At 44.5% G+C, this 18,725-nt stretch overlaps 1 protein-coding gene across 1 annotated transcript; it reads right to left on the bottom strand.

Moving 5' to 3' along the window:
- Window positions 1-5,966: 5,966 nt before the first annotated feature.
- LOC118315552 (peroxisomal succinyl-coenzyme A thioesterase) lies at window positions 5,967-16,431 on the bottom strand. The gene is made up of 12 exons (XM_035642921.2): window positions 16,375-16,431; window positions 13,589-13,645; window positions 12,775-12,931; window positions 12,506-12,605; window positions 12,096-12,286; window positions 11,145-11,314; window positions 8,100-8,219; window positions 7,775-7,857; window positions 7,327-7,420; window positions 6,901-6,981; window positions 6,459-6,600; window positions 5,967-6,367 (listed from the first exon to the last, which is right to left on the bottom strand). The coding sequence occupies exons 1-12, from the start codon at window positions 16,429-16,431 to the stop codon at window positions 6,231-6,233; spliced, it is 1,389 nt and encodes a 462-aa protein (XP_035498814.2). The 3' UTR covers window positions 5,967-6,230.
- Window positions 16,432-18,725: the final 2,294 nt, after the last annotated feature.

Genomic DNA, 18,725 nt, shown 5'->3' with positions numbered 1-18,725 from the left:
CCTGAACTAAGCAGACCAATAAAATAACCATGTACTACACTTCCAATTTAAATTCAATAAATTGCAAGTGTAACCATGATAGTCTCATTGTCTTTGGACAGCAGGTGTAAAAGATGTATGCAGGAATGCATGCAATTGGACAAGTAATTAATGTAAAGGTTCCAGTTATCAGTGAATATTTATGCACGGTTAAATAGATCTGTATGACTTTTTCCAGTATTGATGATGTTACTTTTTAAAATCCTGCTTCAACTGCCAATCAATGACTGCATGCTATTTTTTGTACAGACAGACAGAGAGCCCTCTGAGGCAAATTGTAATTATGTTGACTTGACATGTTGACCTTCCTGGCATTTAGCTTCAGTCTTCCTCAATAAATATTAATAACTTGAGGGTCAGAAACCATGCTACATTTTTTTTTTGAATTTTCAGGGTCATCTTATTGTGGTGGGAACCCCTCACACTGCCTAGAATTAAATTTTTTCCAAACACGATTTGGAAATTTCACATTACTTGCAAAATAAGTAAGTTATTACTCTTGGCTGAATAAACTGTTTTTGATGGACAATACTTTTAATTATCAAAGTTCGTAGCCTTGTTAATAAGTGAAGCATCATTGTTTTCAGTGTGAGTAACAGTCAGAGAGAGTGAATCAGCTTCAAGACCATCATTAACATCTTCTCATACACCTCAGGTTGTTTGACAAGGTGAGCTCTCTCCACACACATCTGAATGGAAACTTACAGTCCACATAAAGGCAAAATTCTTGTTCCTTACATCATGTGTATGGAGTATTACTGTACAAACAGACACAGATTAGACCCTCAAAGCTGTAGTCTTCAGGTTTGTCGTCTGTCAGCTGATAAACTTGCCAAGAAGTCTGGAGACAGAAGTGTCTACAGTAGTAGAAGTAGAAGTAGTCTTGGGCTTGGAGGATAGACCAGGGCTTTTGTTCTTTGTGCTTTGGTCCCTTGTGGTTTGTGACTGTTCTTTGGTGGTGCGGTGCTTCCCTCTGGTAGTGTGCTGGGTGGTAGTGAATCCAGTTCCTTGAGGGTTTCTTTGATGAAACTGTCCACCGAGGAGGATCGGTTTTGGATGGTTAGCTGTTCGCGGAAGGGCTGGCGTAGGTCTTTAGGGGGTTATGTAGGTGGTGGTTGGGGCTGACTAGTTTTCTGCTGGCTGCTTTGTAGTTGTTCCTATGCTGGTTTGGTCCTGTTGTGGTCTATTGGTTGGTGCTTTTCAGGTTTGAGGGGATGGAGCTGTTTTTGTGATGGGTGTTGACTTTTTCCTTTTATTGAGTGTCTCCTTGTTTTATGTGGTGCAAATTTTGAGGTCCAAATATTTTGCATCTCCTGTGTGGCTTTTAAAGAAAAAAAGTAAATGGGGAAATAAAATATATTCATGTAAAACAAGTCAATGTGAGTGGATGTCAGGGGTGAGGTTGGTGTAGTGTGAGTAGTTGAAGTGCTGAAGTGAAAATTATTATTAAACTGAGTGTTTAATAAAGTGCTTAGTGCTACTATGTAAGTGAATGTGTCTTAATGCAGTGACTTTGTTCCGAACATTGCGCCTGTGTTGACTTAAAATAAATAAAATAAATAGATTAAAATTTTAAAAACCCTTATCCATTTCCGCGTGCTCCTGATCCTTGCTCTCGCCCACAAGTCTACAACAACTTCTTCAGTCAAATGGGGCCAAGCCTTGCCCTCAAGCTCCCTTTTGTGAATTCAGAACAATATTGAGGACACACCCTGGTGGCTTTTCCCAATGTGACTTTAATGCCTTTAGACTCAAAGTTCCTAAATTAAGATTTTTCTCCCACAAGGTGCAGCGTGCTTCAAACTTATTTTTAACAAGCTTCAACATGTATCAGTGATGTCATGCCCTAATAGAGGATATTCTGACATTTCAATGTAGATGCCTCTTTGGTCACCCAAATATGGTATAAAGTTGATATACACGTCTTTTTTGGCACATACAGTAAGTTCTTTCAGCCAAGTGCTCTAGTGTTACATACAGAAGTTGAAACTTTGTAGCCTGACAGATTGTCCCCACAGATTGCCTGGTGACGGCCATCACTGGACATGGGAAACGTTCCAAGGCAGTTTTTAGCCTGCAAAGGTAGAGGCACATTGACTCTGCTAACCTGAAAGAGAAACTAATTGAGACAGAGATGAGAGACCATAGGGTCCTGGAATTGACAAGGTGGAGAAGCACAATGGATGAGCCAGAGCTTGGGTTTGACTGTGGGTGGATTCGTATTGTCATTCCTATCTTCTATTCCTTGACCTCAATGGAAAACGTCATGAGGTCAAGGAAAGGTGTGAAGGAGGATTCATCTGACTCCAGTCATTCTATACTATGTCATTATGAGACTGCAGATGTTATTGACTTGTGTCTGCCGTGGTGAAACTACAAATTTCTGAAGATGGACTACAAAAAAACGCAGCAGCTCCATCCAGCATTTTTCAGTGTGTGTAACGACTCTACCTACTGTGACACAGCGGCCCTGATGTAAATGCTTCATAGGCAACAATAATTTACATCATGACGTGCGTCCCTTCTCGGTCATATTCATACTCTTCTTCTTCTTCTTCTTCTACTTCGGACTAAATCATTTACGTTCGTGCATGGCCTGTCATGTTAAATATTGCTGCCACAATAAATTGTTTGGCGTCTATTTCTCCTTTCCTTTTGCATAGGAAAGTCCAGTGTACCCTATGCTAAAGGAGATAGGAAAGGAAGCATTGAAGCACCTTACCTATGCATTTAGAGAATCAGAACAGCTCTTCTGGGTCATTTCAGGATTTAGTAATTAATAATGAACACAAAAGTACTGTGGGAAAATAAAGCTGTGAAGTGGGAGGAGCCCCATGATTTTGAAAGACTTTTACCCCATTTCAATTCTCCTCAGTCCAGTTACACTTGACGCTTCTGCATAGTCTTAATATGGGGTGACAGACAACTCCAAATACTACAGTACCTCAGGCTTCGCTGGCAAGATCCTGTTCTGCTCAAGGCAAGGCAAGTTTATTTGTATAGCACATTTCAACAACTAGGCAATTCAAAGTGCTTTACATAAAACATTAAAAGCATTGGGAAGAAACAGATTAAATCACATTCAAATGAAAAAGAGAAAATAAAAACATGTTAAAGGGCCCATATTATGCCCCCTTTTACACAAGTTACATTGGTTTTCAGGTGTGTGCACTACATGTCTTTGCCATTCCATGTCAAAACACCTCAAGGATCAAGCCACACAGCCCCCTCCTCTTTCTGTATAAACAGCCCTGTGAGACTATGGTCGATTCCAGCGCTTTCCTGCTCACTCCTCGCCATGGAGGAGGCTCCGCCGGTAGCTGCGGCCTACGCCGGCCGGTAGCCGCGAGCTCTGCCGGCTACCAGGTTGCGAGTCTAGCTTGGTCATGCCCGCGGTCGTCGTTCGCTTGCGGGGAGAAAAGTATGGCGTAGACGCGATCTGTTTTTCCGCACTTCAAGGGGGGAGGTGCTGCTCAGGTTGGGGGCGTGGTCGCCCCAGTAGCAGGAGTCAACTTACGTCACTTGACGCCCGGGATGTGAATGGCTCGTTTACAGACCGTCTGCACGATCAACCCAAACCACGAATCAACGACTCATTGTTTTCTTTTCATTCTCCGTGGGCTGGCAGACACCCCAGATAACAAAATATACGTGGAGGCAGGCTGAAAAGGTGCCTGGAGCATAATATGGCCCCTTTAAAGTAGAATAAGACAGGTGATAAAAGTTACAGTGCAGTACAAGAAATGCATAGATAGTATTAACTGAAAGGCAGCGGTCCTGCAGTTTTTCGGGGAGTTTGTTCCAGATATGTGGAGCATAAAAGCCGAACGCTGTCTCTCCATGTTTAGTTTTGATTCTGGGGACAGGGAGCAGACCTGTCCCAGACGAACTGAGACGTCTGGATGGTTCGTAGCAGAGTATGTATTTTGGCCCTAAACCATTCAGTGCTTTGTAAACCAAGAGTAGTATTTTGAAGTCAATTGTTTGACAAACAGGAAGCCAGTGAAGGAAGCCACTGTAAAGATGGCTCTTTGCTGAGGTCTGTGGAGATTCTCATTCACCAAGGTCATAGTTATCCAAGGGTGTTGAATCAGGAGCGACTGGACATGGTTTTAATTTTATTTCTAAAGAGGCTTTTTCAGATCTAACTAAGTTGTGGTGTAACCCAGGTATTTAACCTCTGTGGAGTGTGGGCAGTGCTCGTCGGTGCTCCAGACTGTTATAACAAGTCGATGGAACTGTTGTAACGAGGGTCGAGTTGTTGGAGTCCCTTTGTTCACACTCTCATTGTTTTGGGGGTCACAAGAAGTTAAAGTCCCCCTCCACTCAAAAAAGTTTTTTTCTTCTGTTTCTGTCCTCTAAAATTTCTGACATTTACTATAGGGACTTGTATTTGAGAAAGAAATTGACACTATATCTCCTGGAGTAGGAGATTTCTGTGCACTTCTCTGCAATTTGAAATTCAAACGAATCCTGCATGGGCAAGCTAGATTAAGTACGTTGCAAAATTCAGAAAACTAATCGCTGTTGAATATGCAAATGTAGACAAAGAAACCAGAAACTTCCAGTGCACGCAGAGGCAGCGCATCCACGAGAGGACGGCAGGTGTGTCAGCAGACAGTTGAATATTCACAGTCTCAGAATTCCTCAATGAGGGAGAGAGTGGATGGTTTCCAACCCTATTTCAGAGCCTGTTTGTGTTTTTTGTGGGGGTAAATACAATGTTAAACTAAATATTAGGCATACCAGATTATTTTTATATACTTTAAAATGTGACTGGATGGGGATCTTTAAGTTTGAAAGGTTTCCGGGGAAGAAATGAAAGGACAGCATTGTAAGATGGTGATGCAGGCCTCCTCCTCTGTTTAGGGATGGTTTCTCTATTTTCGACATAGATGGCCCGCTTCACTCCTCTTTAAAACCATCAGTCTTCCCTGTCCAGAATATAGGTCTGTGTCTAGAAAGAAGCGTCCCTTGTCCTTTAAATGTAGATAGACAGTCCTGCCCCGAAGAACTGGCTCTCCTGTGTTGAGCCACGCGTTTGTCTAGTGGATGTAATTTCTCCAATATACAGGTTGGCACATGCCTCGCTGCACTGGACTGGATATCACATTGTCAGAGGGATTGACCGAATGGATTACTGGGAGATTGAATAACATTATATTGTAAATTAGCCTCCAGGATTTCCTAAATTGTATTCACCTTTGTTGTCACAAATACCACCAGATTCGCTCAGCCCACAACCTATTGTTTAAGACTTGCATTTTGAATGATGACCATCAGACAGAATTGTGCCACCTTGTTGTGACCTTCTGTCTCCACTATACAGTGAATAAAACTCATCTGAATCAGCCACACAATAGGACCTGAAGACGTTTTTATTCTTCCATGGAGTCATTAAATATGTATTTAAGGGTTTCTACTGCATTTTTTAATAAAGTTAATGTAATTTTTTTCAAAGCATCCTCACTATATATTAAACGCCTTCCAACACAAGTTCTGCATTTTAATTGTATGTTCTTTTCATTTTTTTGTCAAGCACTTTGTAATCTCTGGTTTTGATAACTGCTGTAAAATAAACTTTTGCTGTTAAGACATATACACTCACCAAGCACTTTATTTTGGCATGGATTCTTGATTTTCTGTTCTTGTCTGACAGGAGGGCAACCTGAAGATTTTGACATGTTGTTCATTTGTTGTAGAGTGGTGGTGTGAGTCACAGTTAAATTTCCGTCACCTCCAACCATGACCTCTCTCATGATCAGTGTGTTTCTGTCCGCAGAACCTGAGAAAAAAAAAAGTCAGCATGCTACACTTTTTGTCTTGATAATGTCTGAGTGTGCTGTAAAAAAACATCAACCTGTGTTTTGTTTTTACACATTGAATTGACAACGTGATGATGAGAACATAAACTGAAACTTCCGACCTCTATGTGCATGATTTTATGCATTAAACTGCCACATGATTGGTGAATAATTGCATGACAAAGCAGGTGTACAAGAGTTTGATTAATGCGTTTTCTAACAGTTCAACATCCATTGTCCTGATGATTCAGTCAAGAAAGTAGAAGGGCTTCAACTGAGAGTCACATTCAATTCAATTCAAATTGATTTGTACGGCGCTAAATCATTACATACATTATCTCAAGGCAGTAAAATTAGCAACTCTATTTCTAATGGTTATCACCTTGATTACAGGTTGGATAAAGAGGTAAGAAGAGGGTTTCTGATGCTGTACAGATTCTCCCTCAGAAAGACCAGCATCTTCTTCCAGGCATCTTCCTGAGCACGACAATGTGCCACCATCTCCCCACCCCACAGATACACCACTGAAAAGACAAAGGGCCACAGAAACAGTTGTCAAAGCTCGAGAGAGTTTCTGTGACTGTCCACAGCTTCCTAGTCTGAAGATAAACCTACTCTTTTGACGTGTGTTAATTGGGATGAAGTTGCTGGCTCTGGCGTGCGGTGTGTACGGAGGTTCAATCAGGTGGCCGGCGTTTGGGTACGACAGGACAGTCAGCAGGTGGCTGTTCCCCGCTCGCTCCATCATCTCCTTCATCTGAAAGTACAAAGCAGTATCTCATATTTCTCAGAAGGTTTCATGATATAATTGATTTCATTGTTATGTACAATGCTGGAATGTAATTGGTATTTTCTTAATGCTGGAAATAAAATCTTGTAAATTATTTTCCAGACATAATGCATTATTTACATGTACTTTATTTGTAAATGTTTTTTTATTTGATTTACTTAGTATTGGCCAAGTATTCATCAAATATCTGCCATTCTGCTTTCTAACCTGAGTTCAATCATCTAAATTTAAATCAGTTTTTCACATATAGGATGTCGTAAAACTCACGTCCATTGCCGACTCGTAGGCAGGCCAGTTTTGATCGTCCTCACCTACAACCAGCAACAAAGGACACTGGAGTCTTCCTACCTGCTCAAAGACAAAAAGCAGCGACATTTCAGATTGTCTTACCTGCTGCAGCTTCAAATATTTATGGATCACCTTCTGTCACCTGGAGGATCATTGAAATAATTTACCCACCAATATTTTGCTTCTTTATAGATCCACTAGGAAAACAAAGACTGAAGTGTTGACTGTCTAATTCCATAGTTGAGAGCACATTATGCAAACAACATTAACTAGGACAACTGACAGAAAACTGTTTCTATTAAAGACCTTCTTCGTCGTTGTAATTTCTGAGGACAAAAACCAGTAAAAAACAAAACAAACTAATCGTATAGGAGTATGACACTGACACTGACTGGTGGTACTCACATCCACTTTGAATGAAGGGTCGGTGGGGATGGGCAGCAGCAAGTCTCGAATGATCACCTGATTCTTCTCATCAATCCGAATATTCGCAGCATTTCTGATTGGACCCCCCCCCCCCCCCCCCCCCCCCCCCCCCCCCCCAAAAAAAGACTTCAGCTTCCAAACTCAGACGTGACTAAAATCAAATTTTGTATTTAATCCGTGTTTCATTTCAGATTCAGCTTGAAAAAATCTTAACAGTTTTAACATGAGTGGTTATAAAAACACAAAGTTGTTACCGGGGTGGCACTAGAGGAAAAATCATTTTGTCATTAAAATCTAAAGTAAATCTCCCCCTGGGGTGCATTAATTACATGTACAATTTTATGCATGCCTGCGAACATCTTTTACACCAAAATCAGGAAGTCCACTGAACAGAAACCTTCAAGTCACTGAAAACAGATCCACCTACTTATGAAAGAAATCCATTATTTGCTCCAAAGATCCATCGACTGGCTGCACATGACTCCCACTAATACATACTGCACACCTGAGCTGAGACACACACACACACACACACACACACACACACACGCACACACACACACACTTGTAAGAAGTTTACATAGGATCAGCGGAGAAAGAAACCTTAGATAAATGATCTTGAAAAAAGTTATGAAAAGTTTTTACTGTCCGGGGCAGGCAGAGAGACTGCAAAACACCTACCTACTCTGTACATCTGTCTTTTTACCACCACAGATAGAATCTACTTCTGTGGGAAACACTGATTGTCTTACCTTTATTACTTCAGAGTAAACAGCCATTTTGAGGGTGACACTGGTACCAAGGGAAAATCCCAGCATGGCAATACTGCTGCCGAGGACCTGAGGATGCTGCTGCAGGACTCTGTAGGCCGTCTGCAGCAGGAAAACACAGTGGGAATTTGTGTGGATTTTAATTACTCACCATTTAAGCAGCAGCAGTTTTGTGATACATGTAACCGAACATCCGATGGATGAACAAATCTTTTTTTGAACTGCATTGCATTTCATTTGAAAATCAAGGTCCCAAAGTCTGGAGTAAAAGTGAACAGAACGCAAGTTCAAAGTTGCTCAACAGTCATTTTTAAGTAGAAAAAATAATGGTCATACATTTTTCATCATATGATTTACAAGTGAAAAATAAGAGTTACAAAAGCGTACAATGATTTATGCGTAACTTTGTGTACTCAGATTACATCTGCGAGACCTATTTTCCAGATTTTCCAGACGGTCTAACAAGAGTTGTTTTGGGCCTGAAGGGTTTTGATAGTGGCTTCTGCTGCAAAAAGCCATTCAAAGTGTTCACCTGCCAGCTAGAGCTTCTGTTCAGGCATGACGGCAGCCCATCCACTGAAGTCTGGATGGATTTGATTGACTCTTGAATTAATGTTGTCTTCTTGTGATTATTACATTCATCAGGTGGACACAGACACACAGGAGTCAAGAAAGGTGTTTGCGTTGATGTATGTGGCTGTTGGATGATTTAAGTAGGCACCTATTTGCTTCCGTGTTAGGTACAAATATTTTTTAAAGGGCCCATATTATGCCCCCTTTTACACAAGTTACATTGGTTTCAGGTGTGTGAACTACAGGTCTTTGCCATTCCATGTCAAAACACCTGAAGGATCAAGCCACACGGCACCCTCCTCTTTCTGTATAAACAGCCCTGTGAGACTACGGTCGATTCCAGCGCTTTCCTGCTCACTCCTCGCCCCCCTCCCTTCGTGTTCCGCCTCGCTCCGCCTCGCTCCGCCTCGCTCCGCCTCGCTCCTCCCCGGGTCTGCTGCCATGACAACAGTCGCACGTAACAAGGCACATACACGACGTAGAGACCCGGGAGGCCCAGCGAACACGTTCTCCATAATTACACACAGAGCACAAGGGGCTGGGCGATAGAACGTTAACGACATCCCGGCCGCGAGTCTAGCTCCGCCGCAAGCCGGCAGCCGCGACCTCCGCCGCAAGCCGGGAGCCGCGACCGACCGCCGGCGGCCGCGACCTCCGCCGGCAGCCGGGAGACGCGACCGGCAGCCGCGACCGACCGCCGGCAGCCGCGACCGAACGCCGCAAGCCGGGAGCCGCGACCGACAGCCGGGAGCCGCGACCGACTGCCGGGAGCCGCGATCGGCAGCCGCGACCTCCGCCGCAAGCCGGCAGCCGCGACCTCCGCCGCAAGCCGGCAGCCGCGACCGGGAGACGCGACCGGCAGCCGCGACCGACCGCCGGCAGCCGCGACCGAACGCCGCAAGCCGGGAGCCGCGACCGAACGCCGGGAGCCGCGACCGACCGCCGGGAGCTGCGACCGGCAGCCGGCAGCCGCGACCCAACGCCGCAAGCCGGGAGCCGCGACCGACCGCCGGCAGCCGCGATCTGTTTTTCCGCACTTCAAGGGGGGAGGTGCTGCTCAGGTTGGGGGCGTGGTCGCCCCAGTAGCAGGAGTCAACTGACGTCACTTGACGCCCGGGCTGTGAATGGCTCGTTTACAGACCGTCTGCACGATCAACCCAAACCACGAATCAACGACTCATTGTTTTCTTTTCATTCTCCGTGGGCTGGCAGACACCCCAGATAACAAAATATACGTGGAGGCAGGCTGAAAAGGTGCCTGGAGCATAATATGGCCCCTTTAATGGAGATTAAATGTCATAGTTGTGTGAGTGTCAGGTTGTTATTTTGATAAGCCCTGTGAGACTACGGTCGATTCCAGCGCTTTCCTGCTCACTCCTCGCCCCCCTCCCTTCGTGTTCCGCCTCGCTCCGCCTCGCTCCGCCTCGCTCCTCCCCGGGTCTGCTGCCATGACAACAGTCGCACGTAACAAGGCACATACACGACGTAGAGACCCGGGAGGCCCAGCGAACACGTTCTCCATAATTACACACAGAGCACAAGGGGCTGGGCGATAGAACGTTAACGACATCCCGGCCGCGAGTCTAGCTCCGCCGCAAGCCGGCAGCCGCGACCTCCGCCGCAAGCCGGCAGCCGCGACCTCCGCCGCAAGCCGGGAGCCGCGACCGACCGCCGGCGGCCGCGACCTCCGCCGGCAGCCGGGAGACGCGACCGGCAGCCGCGACCGACCGCCGGCAGCCGCGACCGAACGCCGCAAGCCGGGAGCCGCGACCGACAGCCGGGAGCCGCGACCGACTGCCGGGAGCCGCGATCGGCAGCCGCGACCTCCGCCGCAAGCCGGCAGCCGCGACCTCCGCCGCAAGCCGGCAGCCGCGACCTCCGCCGCAAGCCGGCAGCCGCGACCGGGAGACGCGACCGGCAGCCGCGACCGACCGCCGGCAGCCGCGACCGAACGCCGCAAGCCGGGAGCCGCGACCGAACGCCGGGAGCCGCGACCGACCGCCGGGAGCTGCGACCGGCAGCCGGCAGCCGCGACCCAACGCCGCAAGCCGGGAGCCGCGACCGACCGCCGGCAGCCGCGATCTGTTTTTCCGCACTTCAAGGGGGGAGGTGCTGCTCAGGTTGGGGGCGTGGTCGCCCCAGTAGCAGGAGTCAACTGACGTCACTTGACGCCCGGGCTGTGAATGGCTCGTTTACAGACCGTCTGCACGATCAACCCAAACCACGAATCAACGACTCATTGTTTTCTTTTCATTCTCCGTGGGCTGGCAGACACCCCAGATAACAAAATATACGTGGAGGCAGGCTGAAAAGGTGCCTGGAGCATAATATGGCCCCTTTAATGGAGATTAAATGTCATAGTTGTGTGAGTGTCAGGTTGTTATTTTGATCTGCTGCCCCTTGTGACCAAAATGTTTAGGTGTTTGTGAAATAATGAGTTGTAATCAGATTTACCTCAATGTATTCATTGTCCACCATCTTCCCAGTTTCCTTTGTGATTTTAGGCGTCAGGTAGTCGAGAGCCAGGGAGGCTAAGCCGTGGCAGGCAAACAGTGCTGACCGATACTCAACTAAATTCCCTCCACCCCCCCACAGGTCCAAGACACCAGGGAAAGGTCCAGGTCCTTCAGATGCGTCAAACACAGTCAGTTTACGTGACAATGATTTTGTATGTTTATGAGCTTCTTGCTTCTCTGAATTACATTTAACTTTGACAGTTATTGTTCGTCCAAGTACCCACAAGGCATTGGACACATTTTTGTTTTGTTTGTCTACATCTTTTGGTGTGAATAACGGAACAAGCTGAATCATCACTCAAGCCATGTGAGTTACTCATGTGATTAATATCACATTACAAGAACAAGCTAATATAATACAAGACATTTACAAATGGGGTTTTTAAGGATGCAATATATCGTCTACTAATCTTAATCGACAAAATCCCCAAAAATGTAATTTTTGTCAAATTGTACACCTTTATATCTGACCCATCACATCACTGTCAGCAGGACTACACCCTGTAATATGGATGTGAAGCAATAGATACATATTTTGAAAAGAAAATTCCTCCATGTTTTTTTTTTAGTAGTGTATTTTTTTAATTAGGTTATGCAGGCTCACTCTTACTGTAAAGACTGATGTGTTTTTATGTGTTCTTTGTGTCACTGAGGTCCATGAGGAACATCATTAAATTTCCCAGTGTGTAAGAAATACTTAACCTGAACCTGATGTGTTGGATTAAATATGATTACAGCAGCAGCCTGTACAACATCACAAGGTTTTTTCCAATTCTTAAATTCCACATTCACTACAATGACTGCCTACTGCACATTCAGTTAAACTCCTCGGTACTAGTCTGACCTAAACCCACAGGACACCTCCCACCAGACTTCCTCCTGGTCCTACCTAGTGGCAGGAAAAGGGTTGCAGTGAGTCCACCCTCTGTGATCGGGATCCTTCTTATACCAGGCGCCATGTACCAGCGCTCCACCAATGCAATAGCCAGCGGCACTTGATCCACAAAACTGTCAGTCTCGTGACCCCGGTAGACTGAAACTGTGACCTCCATTGGAGTCTGGACGTTCATCTTCCTCAACCTGAAAGATGATGATGGCAGAGTCAGATTTTATACGGATAACTCAGGGTTTCTGCTATGTACATATTATTGCCGTCGCTGCTTCACAATTTTATGAAATGTCATGATAGTTGCAATCACACAGCGCTGAGAGGGCTTTTGAACTGAATTATTATTGGTAACTGTAACTGATCGAGTACTAATTTGTATCAGCTGAGTACTTCTGGCCTGGTTGGTGTACCTGAGTCTAGGTTTGCTGCCTGGAACTGGTCTGAGGCTCCACAGCAGTCCCATCGGTTCGACCCCAGAATATGTCCCGCCCAGACTGAGATCCTCTGAAACTGTCAAGTAAAAGGTGTTAAAGATGATCTTGATTTAATGTTCATTCTTTGTATGCAATTCCCAAATGTTATTATATGATTCGGTTTATTTTGGTATGTTTCGGTATCATTCAAGCATTTCTGAATTAATTTTCCTTAATTATCTGAGTGAAGGTCTCAAACAATATACCATTCACAGTCCCAGTGGCATTGGCAGTGTAGTGCCCGAAAGCCTCCCACTTGTCTCCTTGTTCACAGTGGTGGAGGGCGTGGACAGTCAGCTTGAAACCAGGTGAGACCTTCTGGACCAGTACGATGAACTCCTCATCAATTAGTCCTCTGGACGGCTGGACCGACAGATTCACCCAATATTGTTTCCCGTCCATCCTGAACTAAGCAGACCAATAAAATAACCATGTGCAGTATGTGTCAAAACAAAGGCAAAGTAAAACTATCTGACTGTGCAGATAATAAAAAGAAACAAAATTTAAATTAATTAAATACAAAAAAATAGACCCTGTAACTGAAATGTAATTTGTTAATAATATGGAAAATGGAACACTTCCAATTTAAATTCAATAAATTGTCTTTGGACAGCAGGTGTAAAAGATGTCTGCAGGCATGCATACAACTGTACATGTAATTAATGTAAAGGTTCCAGTTATCAGTGAACATGTATGCACTGTTAAATAGATCTGTATGACTTTTTCCAGTCTTGATGTTACTTTTTAAAATCCTGCTTCAACTGCCAATCAATGACTGCATGCTGTTTTTTGTACAGACAGACAGAGAGCCCTCTGAGGAAAATTGTAATTATGTTGACTTGATATGTTGACTTTCCTGGCACTAAGCTTCAGTCTTCCTCAATAAATATTAATAACTCGAGGGTCAGAAACCATGCTACATTTTTTTTGAATTGACAGGGTCATCTTATTGAAGGGGGAACCCCTCACAATGCCTAGAATTCCTTTTTTTCCAAACACGATTTGGAAATTTCATATTACTTGCAAAATAAGTAAATTATTACTCTTGGCAGAATAAACTGTTTTTGATGGACAATACTTTTAATTATCAGAGCTTCAGAGCCTTGTTAATAAGTGAAGCATCATTGTTTTTAGTGTGAGGTACAGTCAGAGAGAGCGGATCAGCCTCAAGACCATCATTAACATGTTCTCATACAACTCAGGTGTATGTGTATGGAGTACTTACTGTACAAGCAGACACAGATCAGACCTCAAAGCTGTAGTCTTCAGGTTTGTCGTCTGTCAGCTGATGAACTCGCCAAGAAGTCTGGAGACAGAAGTGTCTACAGTAGTAGAAGTAGAAGTAGTCTTGGGCTTGGAGGATAGACCAGGGCTTTTGTTCTTTGTGCTTTGGTCCCTTGTGGTTTGTGACTGTTCTTTGGTGGTGCAGTGGTTCCCTCTGGTAGTGTGCTAGGTGGTAGTGAATCCAGTTCCTTGTGGGTTTCTTTGATGAAGGAGGAGGAGGATCGGTTTTGGATGGTTAGCTGTTCGCGGAAGTGCTGGCGTGGGTCTTTAGGGGGTTATGTAGGTGGTGGTTGGGGCTGACTAGTTTTCTGCTGGTTGCTTTGTAGTTGTTCCTATGCTGGTTTGGTCCTGTTGTGGTCTATTGGTTGGTGCTTTTCAGGTTTGAGGGGATGGAGCTGTTTTTGTGATGGGTGTTGACTTTTTCCTTTTATTGAGTGTCTCCTTGTTTTATGTGGTGCAAATTTTGAGGTCCAAATATTTTGCATCTCCTGTGTGGCTTTTAAAGAAAAAAAGTAAATGGGGAAATAAAATATATTCATGTAAAACAAGTCAATGTGAGTGGATGTCAGTGGTGAGGTTGGTGTGGTGGTTTAGTGTGAGTAGTTGAAGTGCTGAAGTGAAAATTATTATTAAACTGAGTGTGAGCTACTATGTAAGTGAATGTGTCTTAATGCAGTGACTTTGTTCCGAACATTGCGCCTGTGTTGACATAAAATAAATAGATTAAGATTTTAAAACCCTTATCCATTTCCACATGCTCCTGATCCTTGCTCTCGCCCACAAGTCTACAACAACTTCTTCAGTCAAATGGGGCCAAGCCTTGCCCTCAAGCTCCCTTTTGTGAATTCAGAACAATATTGAGGACACACCCTGGTGGCTTTTCCCAATGGAACTTTAATGCCTTTAGACTCAAAGTTCCTAAATTAAGTGTTTTCTCCCACAAGGTGCAAAGTGCTTCAAACTTATTTTTAGCAAGCTTCAACATGTATCAGTGATGTCATGCTCTAATAGAGGATATTCTGACATTTCAATGTAGATGCCTCTTTGGTCACCCAAATATGGTATAAAGTTGATATACACGTCTTTTTTGGCACATACAGTAAGTTCTTTCAGCCAAGTGCTCTAGTGTTACATACAGAAGTTGAAACTTTGTAGCCTGACAGATGTCCCCACAGATTGCCTGGTGACGGCCATCACTGGACATGGGAAACGTTCCAAGGCAGTTTTTAGCCTGCAAAGGTAGAGGCACATTGACTCTGCTGTCCTGAAAGAGAAACTGATTGAGACAGAGATGTGAGACCATAGGGTCCTGGAATTGACAAGGTGGAGAAGCACAATGGATGAGCCAGAGCTTGGGTTTGACTGTGGGTGGATTCGGATTGTCATTCCTATCTTCTATTCCTTGACCTCAATGGAAAACGTCATGAGGTCAAGGAAAGGTGTAAAGGTGGATTCATAGGACTTAATCAAATCCGACAGCGCTGCTAAAATAATCTGACTCAGTCATTCTATACTATGTCATTATGAGACTGCAGATGTTATTGACGTTTGTCCGCCGTGGTGAAACTACAAATTTCTGAAGATGGACTACAAAAAACGCAGCGGCTCCATCCAGCATTTTTCAGTGTGTGTAACGACTCTAACTACTGTGACACAGCCGCCCTGATGTAAATGCTTAATGGGCAACGATAATTTACATCATGACGTGCGTCCCTTCTCGGTCATATTCATACTCTTCTTCTTCTTCTTCTTCTACTTCGGACTAAATCATTACGTTCGTGCATGGCCTGTCATGTTAAATATTGCTGCCACAATAAATTGCTTGGCGTCTATTTCTCCTTTCCTTTCGCATATGAAAGTCCAGTGTACCCTATGCTAAAGGAGATAGGAAAGGAAGCATTGAAGCACCTTACCTATGCATTTAGAGAATCAGAACAGCTCTTCTGGGTCATTTCAGGATTTAGTAATTAGTAATGAACACAAAAGTGCTGTGGGAAAATAAAGCTGTGAAGTGGGAGGAGCCCCATGATTTTGAAAGACTTTTACCCCATTTCAATTCTCCTCAGTCCAGTTACACTGGACGCTTCTGCATAGTCTTAATATGGGGTGACAGACAACTCCAAATACTACAGTACCTCAGGCTTCGCTGGCAAGATCCTGTTCTGCTCAAGGCAAGGCAAGTTTATTTGTATAGCACATTTCAACAACTAGGCAATTCAAAGTGCTTTACATAAAACATTAAAAGCATTGGGAAGAAACAGATTAAATCACATTCAAATGAAAAAGAGAAAATAAAAACATGTTAAAGGGCCCATATTATGCTCCCTTTTACACAAGTTGCATTGGTTTTCAGGTGTGTGCACTACATGTCTTTGCCATTCCATGTCAAAACACCTCAAGGATCAAGCCACACAGCCCCCTCCTCTTTCTGTATAAACAGCCCTGTGAGACTATGGTCGATTCCAGCGCTTTCCTGCTCACTCCTCGCCATGGAGGAGGCTCCGCCGGTAGCTGCGGCCTACGCCGGCCGGTAGCCGCGAGCTCTGCCGGCTACCAGGTTGCGAGTCTAGCTTGGTCATGCCCGCGGTCGTCGTTCGCTTGCGGGGAGAAAAGTATGGCGTAGACGCGATCTGTTTTTCCGCACTTCAAGGGGGGAGGTGCTGCTCAGGTTGGGGGCGTGGTCGCCCCAGTAGCAGGAGTCAACTTACGTCACTTGACGCCCGGGCTGTGAATGGCTCGTTTACAGACCGTCTGCACGATCAACCCAAACCACGAATCAACGACTCATTGTTTTCTTTTCATTCTCCGTGGGCTGGCAGACACCCCAGATAACAAAATATACGTGGAGGAAGGCTGAAAAGGTGCCTGGAGCATAATATGGCCCCTTTAAAGTAGAATAAGACAGGTGATAAAAGTTACAGTGCAGTACAAGAAATGCATAGATAGTATTAACTGAAAGGCAGCGGTCCTGCAGTTTTTCGGGGAGTTTGTTCCAGATATGTGGAGCATAAAAGCCGAACGCTGTCTCTCCATGTTTAGTTTTGATTCAGGGGACAGGGAGCAGACCTGTCCCAGACGAACTGAGACGTCTGGATGGTTCGTAGCAGAGTATGTATTTTGGCCCTAAACCATTCAGTGCTTTGTAAACCAAGAGTAGTATTTTGAAGTCAATTGTTTGACAAACAGGAAGCCAGTGAAGGAAGCCACTGTAAAGATGGCTCTTTGCTGAGGTCTGTGGAGATTCTCATTCACCAAGGTCATAGTTATCCAAGGGTGTTGAATCAGGAGCGACTGGACATGGTTTTAATTTCTTTCTAAAGAGGCTTTTTCAGTTCTAACTAAGTTGTGGTGTAACCCAGGTATTTAACCTCTGTGGAGTGTGGGCAGTGCTTGTCGGTGCTCCAGACTGTTTTAACAAGTCGATGGAACTGTTGCAATGAGGGTCGAGTTGTTGGAGTCCCTTTGTTCACACTCTCATTGTTTTGGGGGTCACAAGAAGTTAAAGTCCCCCTCCACTCAAAAAAGTTTTTTTCTTCTGTTTCTGTCCTCTAAAATTTCTGACATTTACTATAGGGACTTGTATTTGAGAAAGAAATTGACACTATACCTCCTGGAGTAGGAGATTTCTGTGCACTTCTCTGCAATTTGAAATTCAAACGAATCCTGCATGGGCAAGCTAGATTAAGTACGTCGCAAAATTCAGAAAACCAATCGCTGTTGAATATGTAAATGTAGACAAAGAAACCGGAAACTTCCAGTGCACGCAGAGGCAGCGCATCCATGAGAGGACGGCAGGTGTGTCAGCAGACAGTTGAATATTCACAGTCTCAGAATTCCTCAATGAGGGAGAGAGTGGATGGTTTCCAACCCCATTTCAGAGTCTGTTTGTGTTTTTTGTGGGGGTAAATACAATGTTAAACTAAATATTAGGCATACCAAATTATTTTTACATACTTTAAAACATGACTGGATGGGGATCTTTAAGTTTGAAAGGTTTCCTGGGAAGAAATGAAAGGACAGCATTGTAAGATGGTGATGCAGGCCTCCTCCTCTGTTTAGGGATGGTTTCTCTATTTTCGACATAGATGGCCCGCTTCACTCCTCTTTAAAACCATCGGTCTTCCCTGTCCAGAATATAGGTCTGTGTCTAGAAAGAAGTGTCCCTTGTCCTTTAAATGTAGATAGACAGTCCTGCCCCGAAGAACTGGCTCTCCTGTGTTGAGCCACGTGTTTGTCTAGTGGATGTAATTTCTCCAATATACAGGTTGGCACATGCCTTGCTGCACTGGACTGGATATTCCAGGTTGCTTTTCTGTGTTTATGGTGTGCAGTCTTTGGGATTAACCAGTCTTTGTCTTAATGTGTTACTGGGTTAGGAAAACAGATAAAACACATTTTAGACAGGCAAGACGGGTGGTTTGTAAGAGAAGTCTATGTCAAAATAGAGCAACAATCCTTGAACAGAGGAGGCGGCCTGCATCATCGACCATCTCTACAACAGTTTCGACGTTTGTCGTTGAAACAGTCTGGAGAACCAGTGAGCACTGCCCACACTCCACAGAGGTTAAATACCTAGGATTCACCACAATTTAGGAAGAGGTGAAGAAGCCTCTTGAGTGAGGGTGAAACGTCTTCAAGAAACTACAACCAAGACCAGTTCCTCCTGACTTGAAGATAACTGTGCTGAGACAAACTATTTTTTTTTACATTTACTGACATATACCTTTGTGTAAACTCTTGATTTACTTAGCCATGTGACCACAGTTTAACAGAAACCCACCATGCAGACAGAGATATCACATTGTCAGAGGGATTGGCCAAATGGATTACTGGGACATTGAATAACATTATATTGTAAATTAGCCTCCAGGAT

The sequence above is a fragment of the Scophthalmus maximus genome, chromosome 7 (genome assembly GCF_022379125.1).
Source record: "Scophthalmus maximus strain ysfricsl-2021 chromosome 7, ASM2237912v1, whole genome shotgun sequence".
Lineage (NCBI taxonomy): Eukaryota > Metazoa > Chordata > Actinopteri > Pleuronectiformes > Scophthalmidae > Scophthalmus > Scophthalmus maximus.
This window is presented reverse-complemented; position numbering and strand designations above follow the sequence as displayed.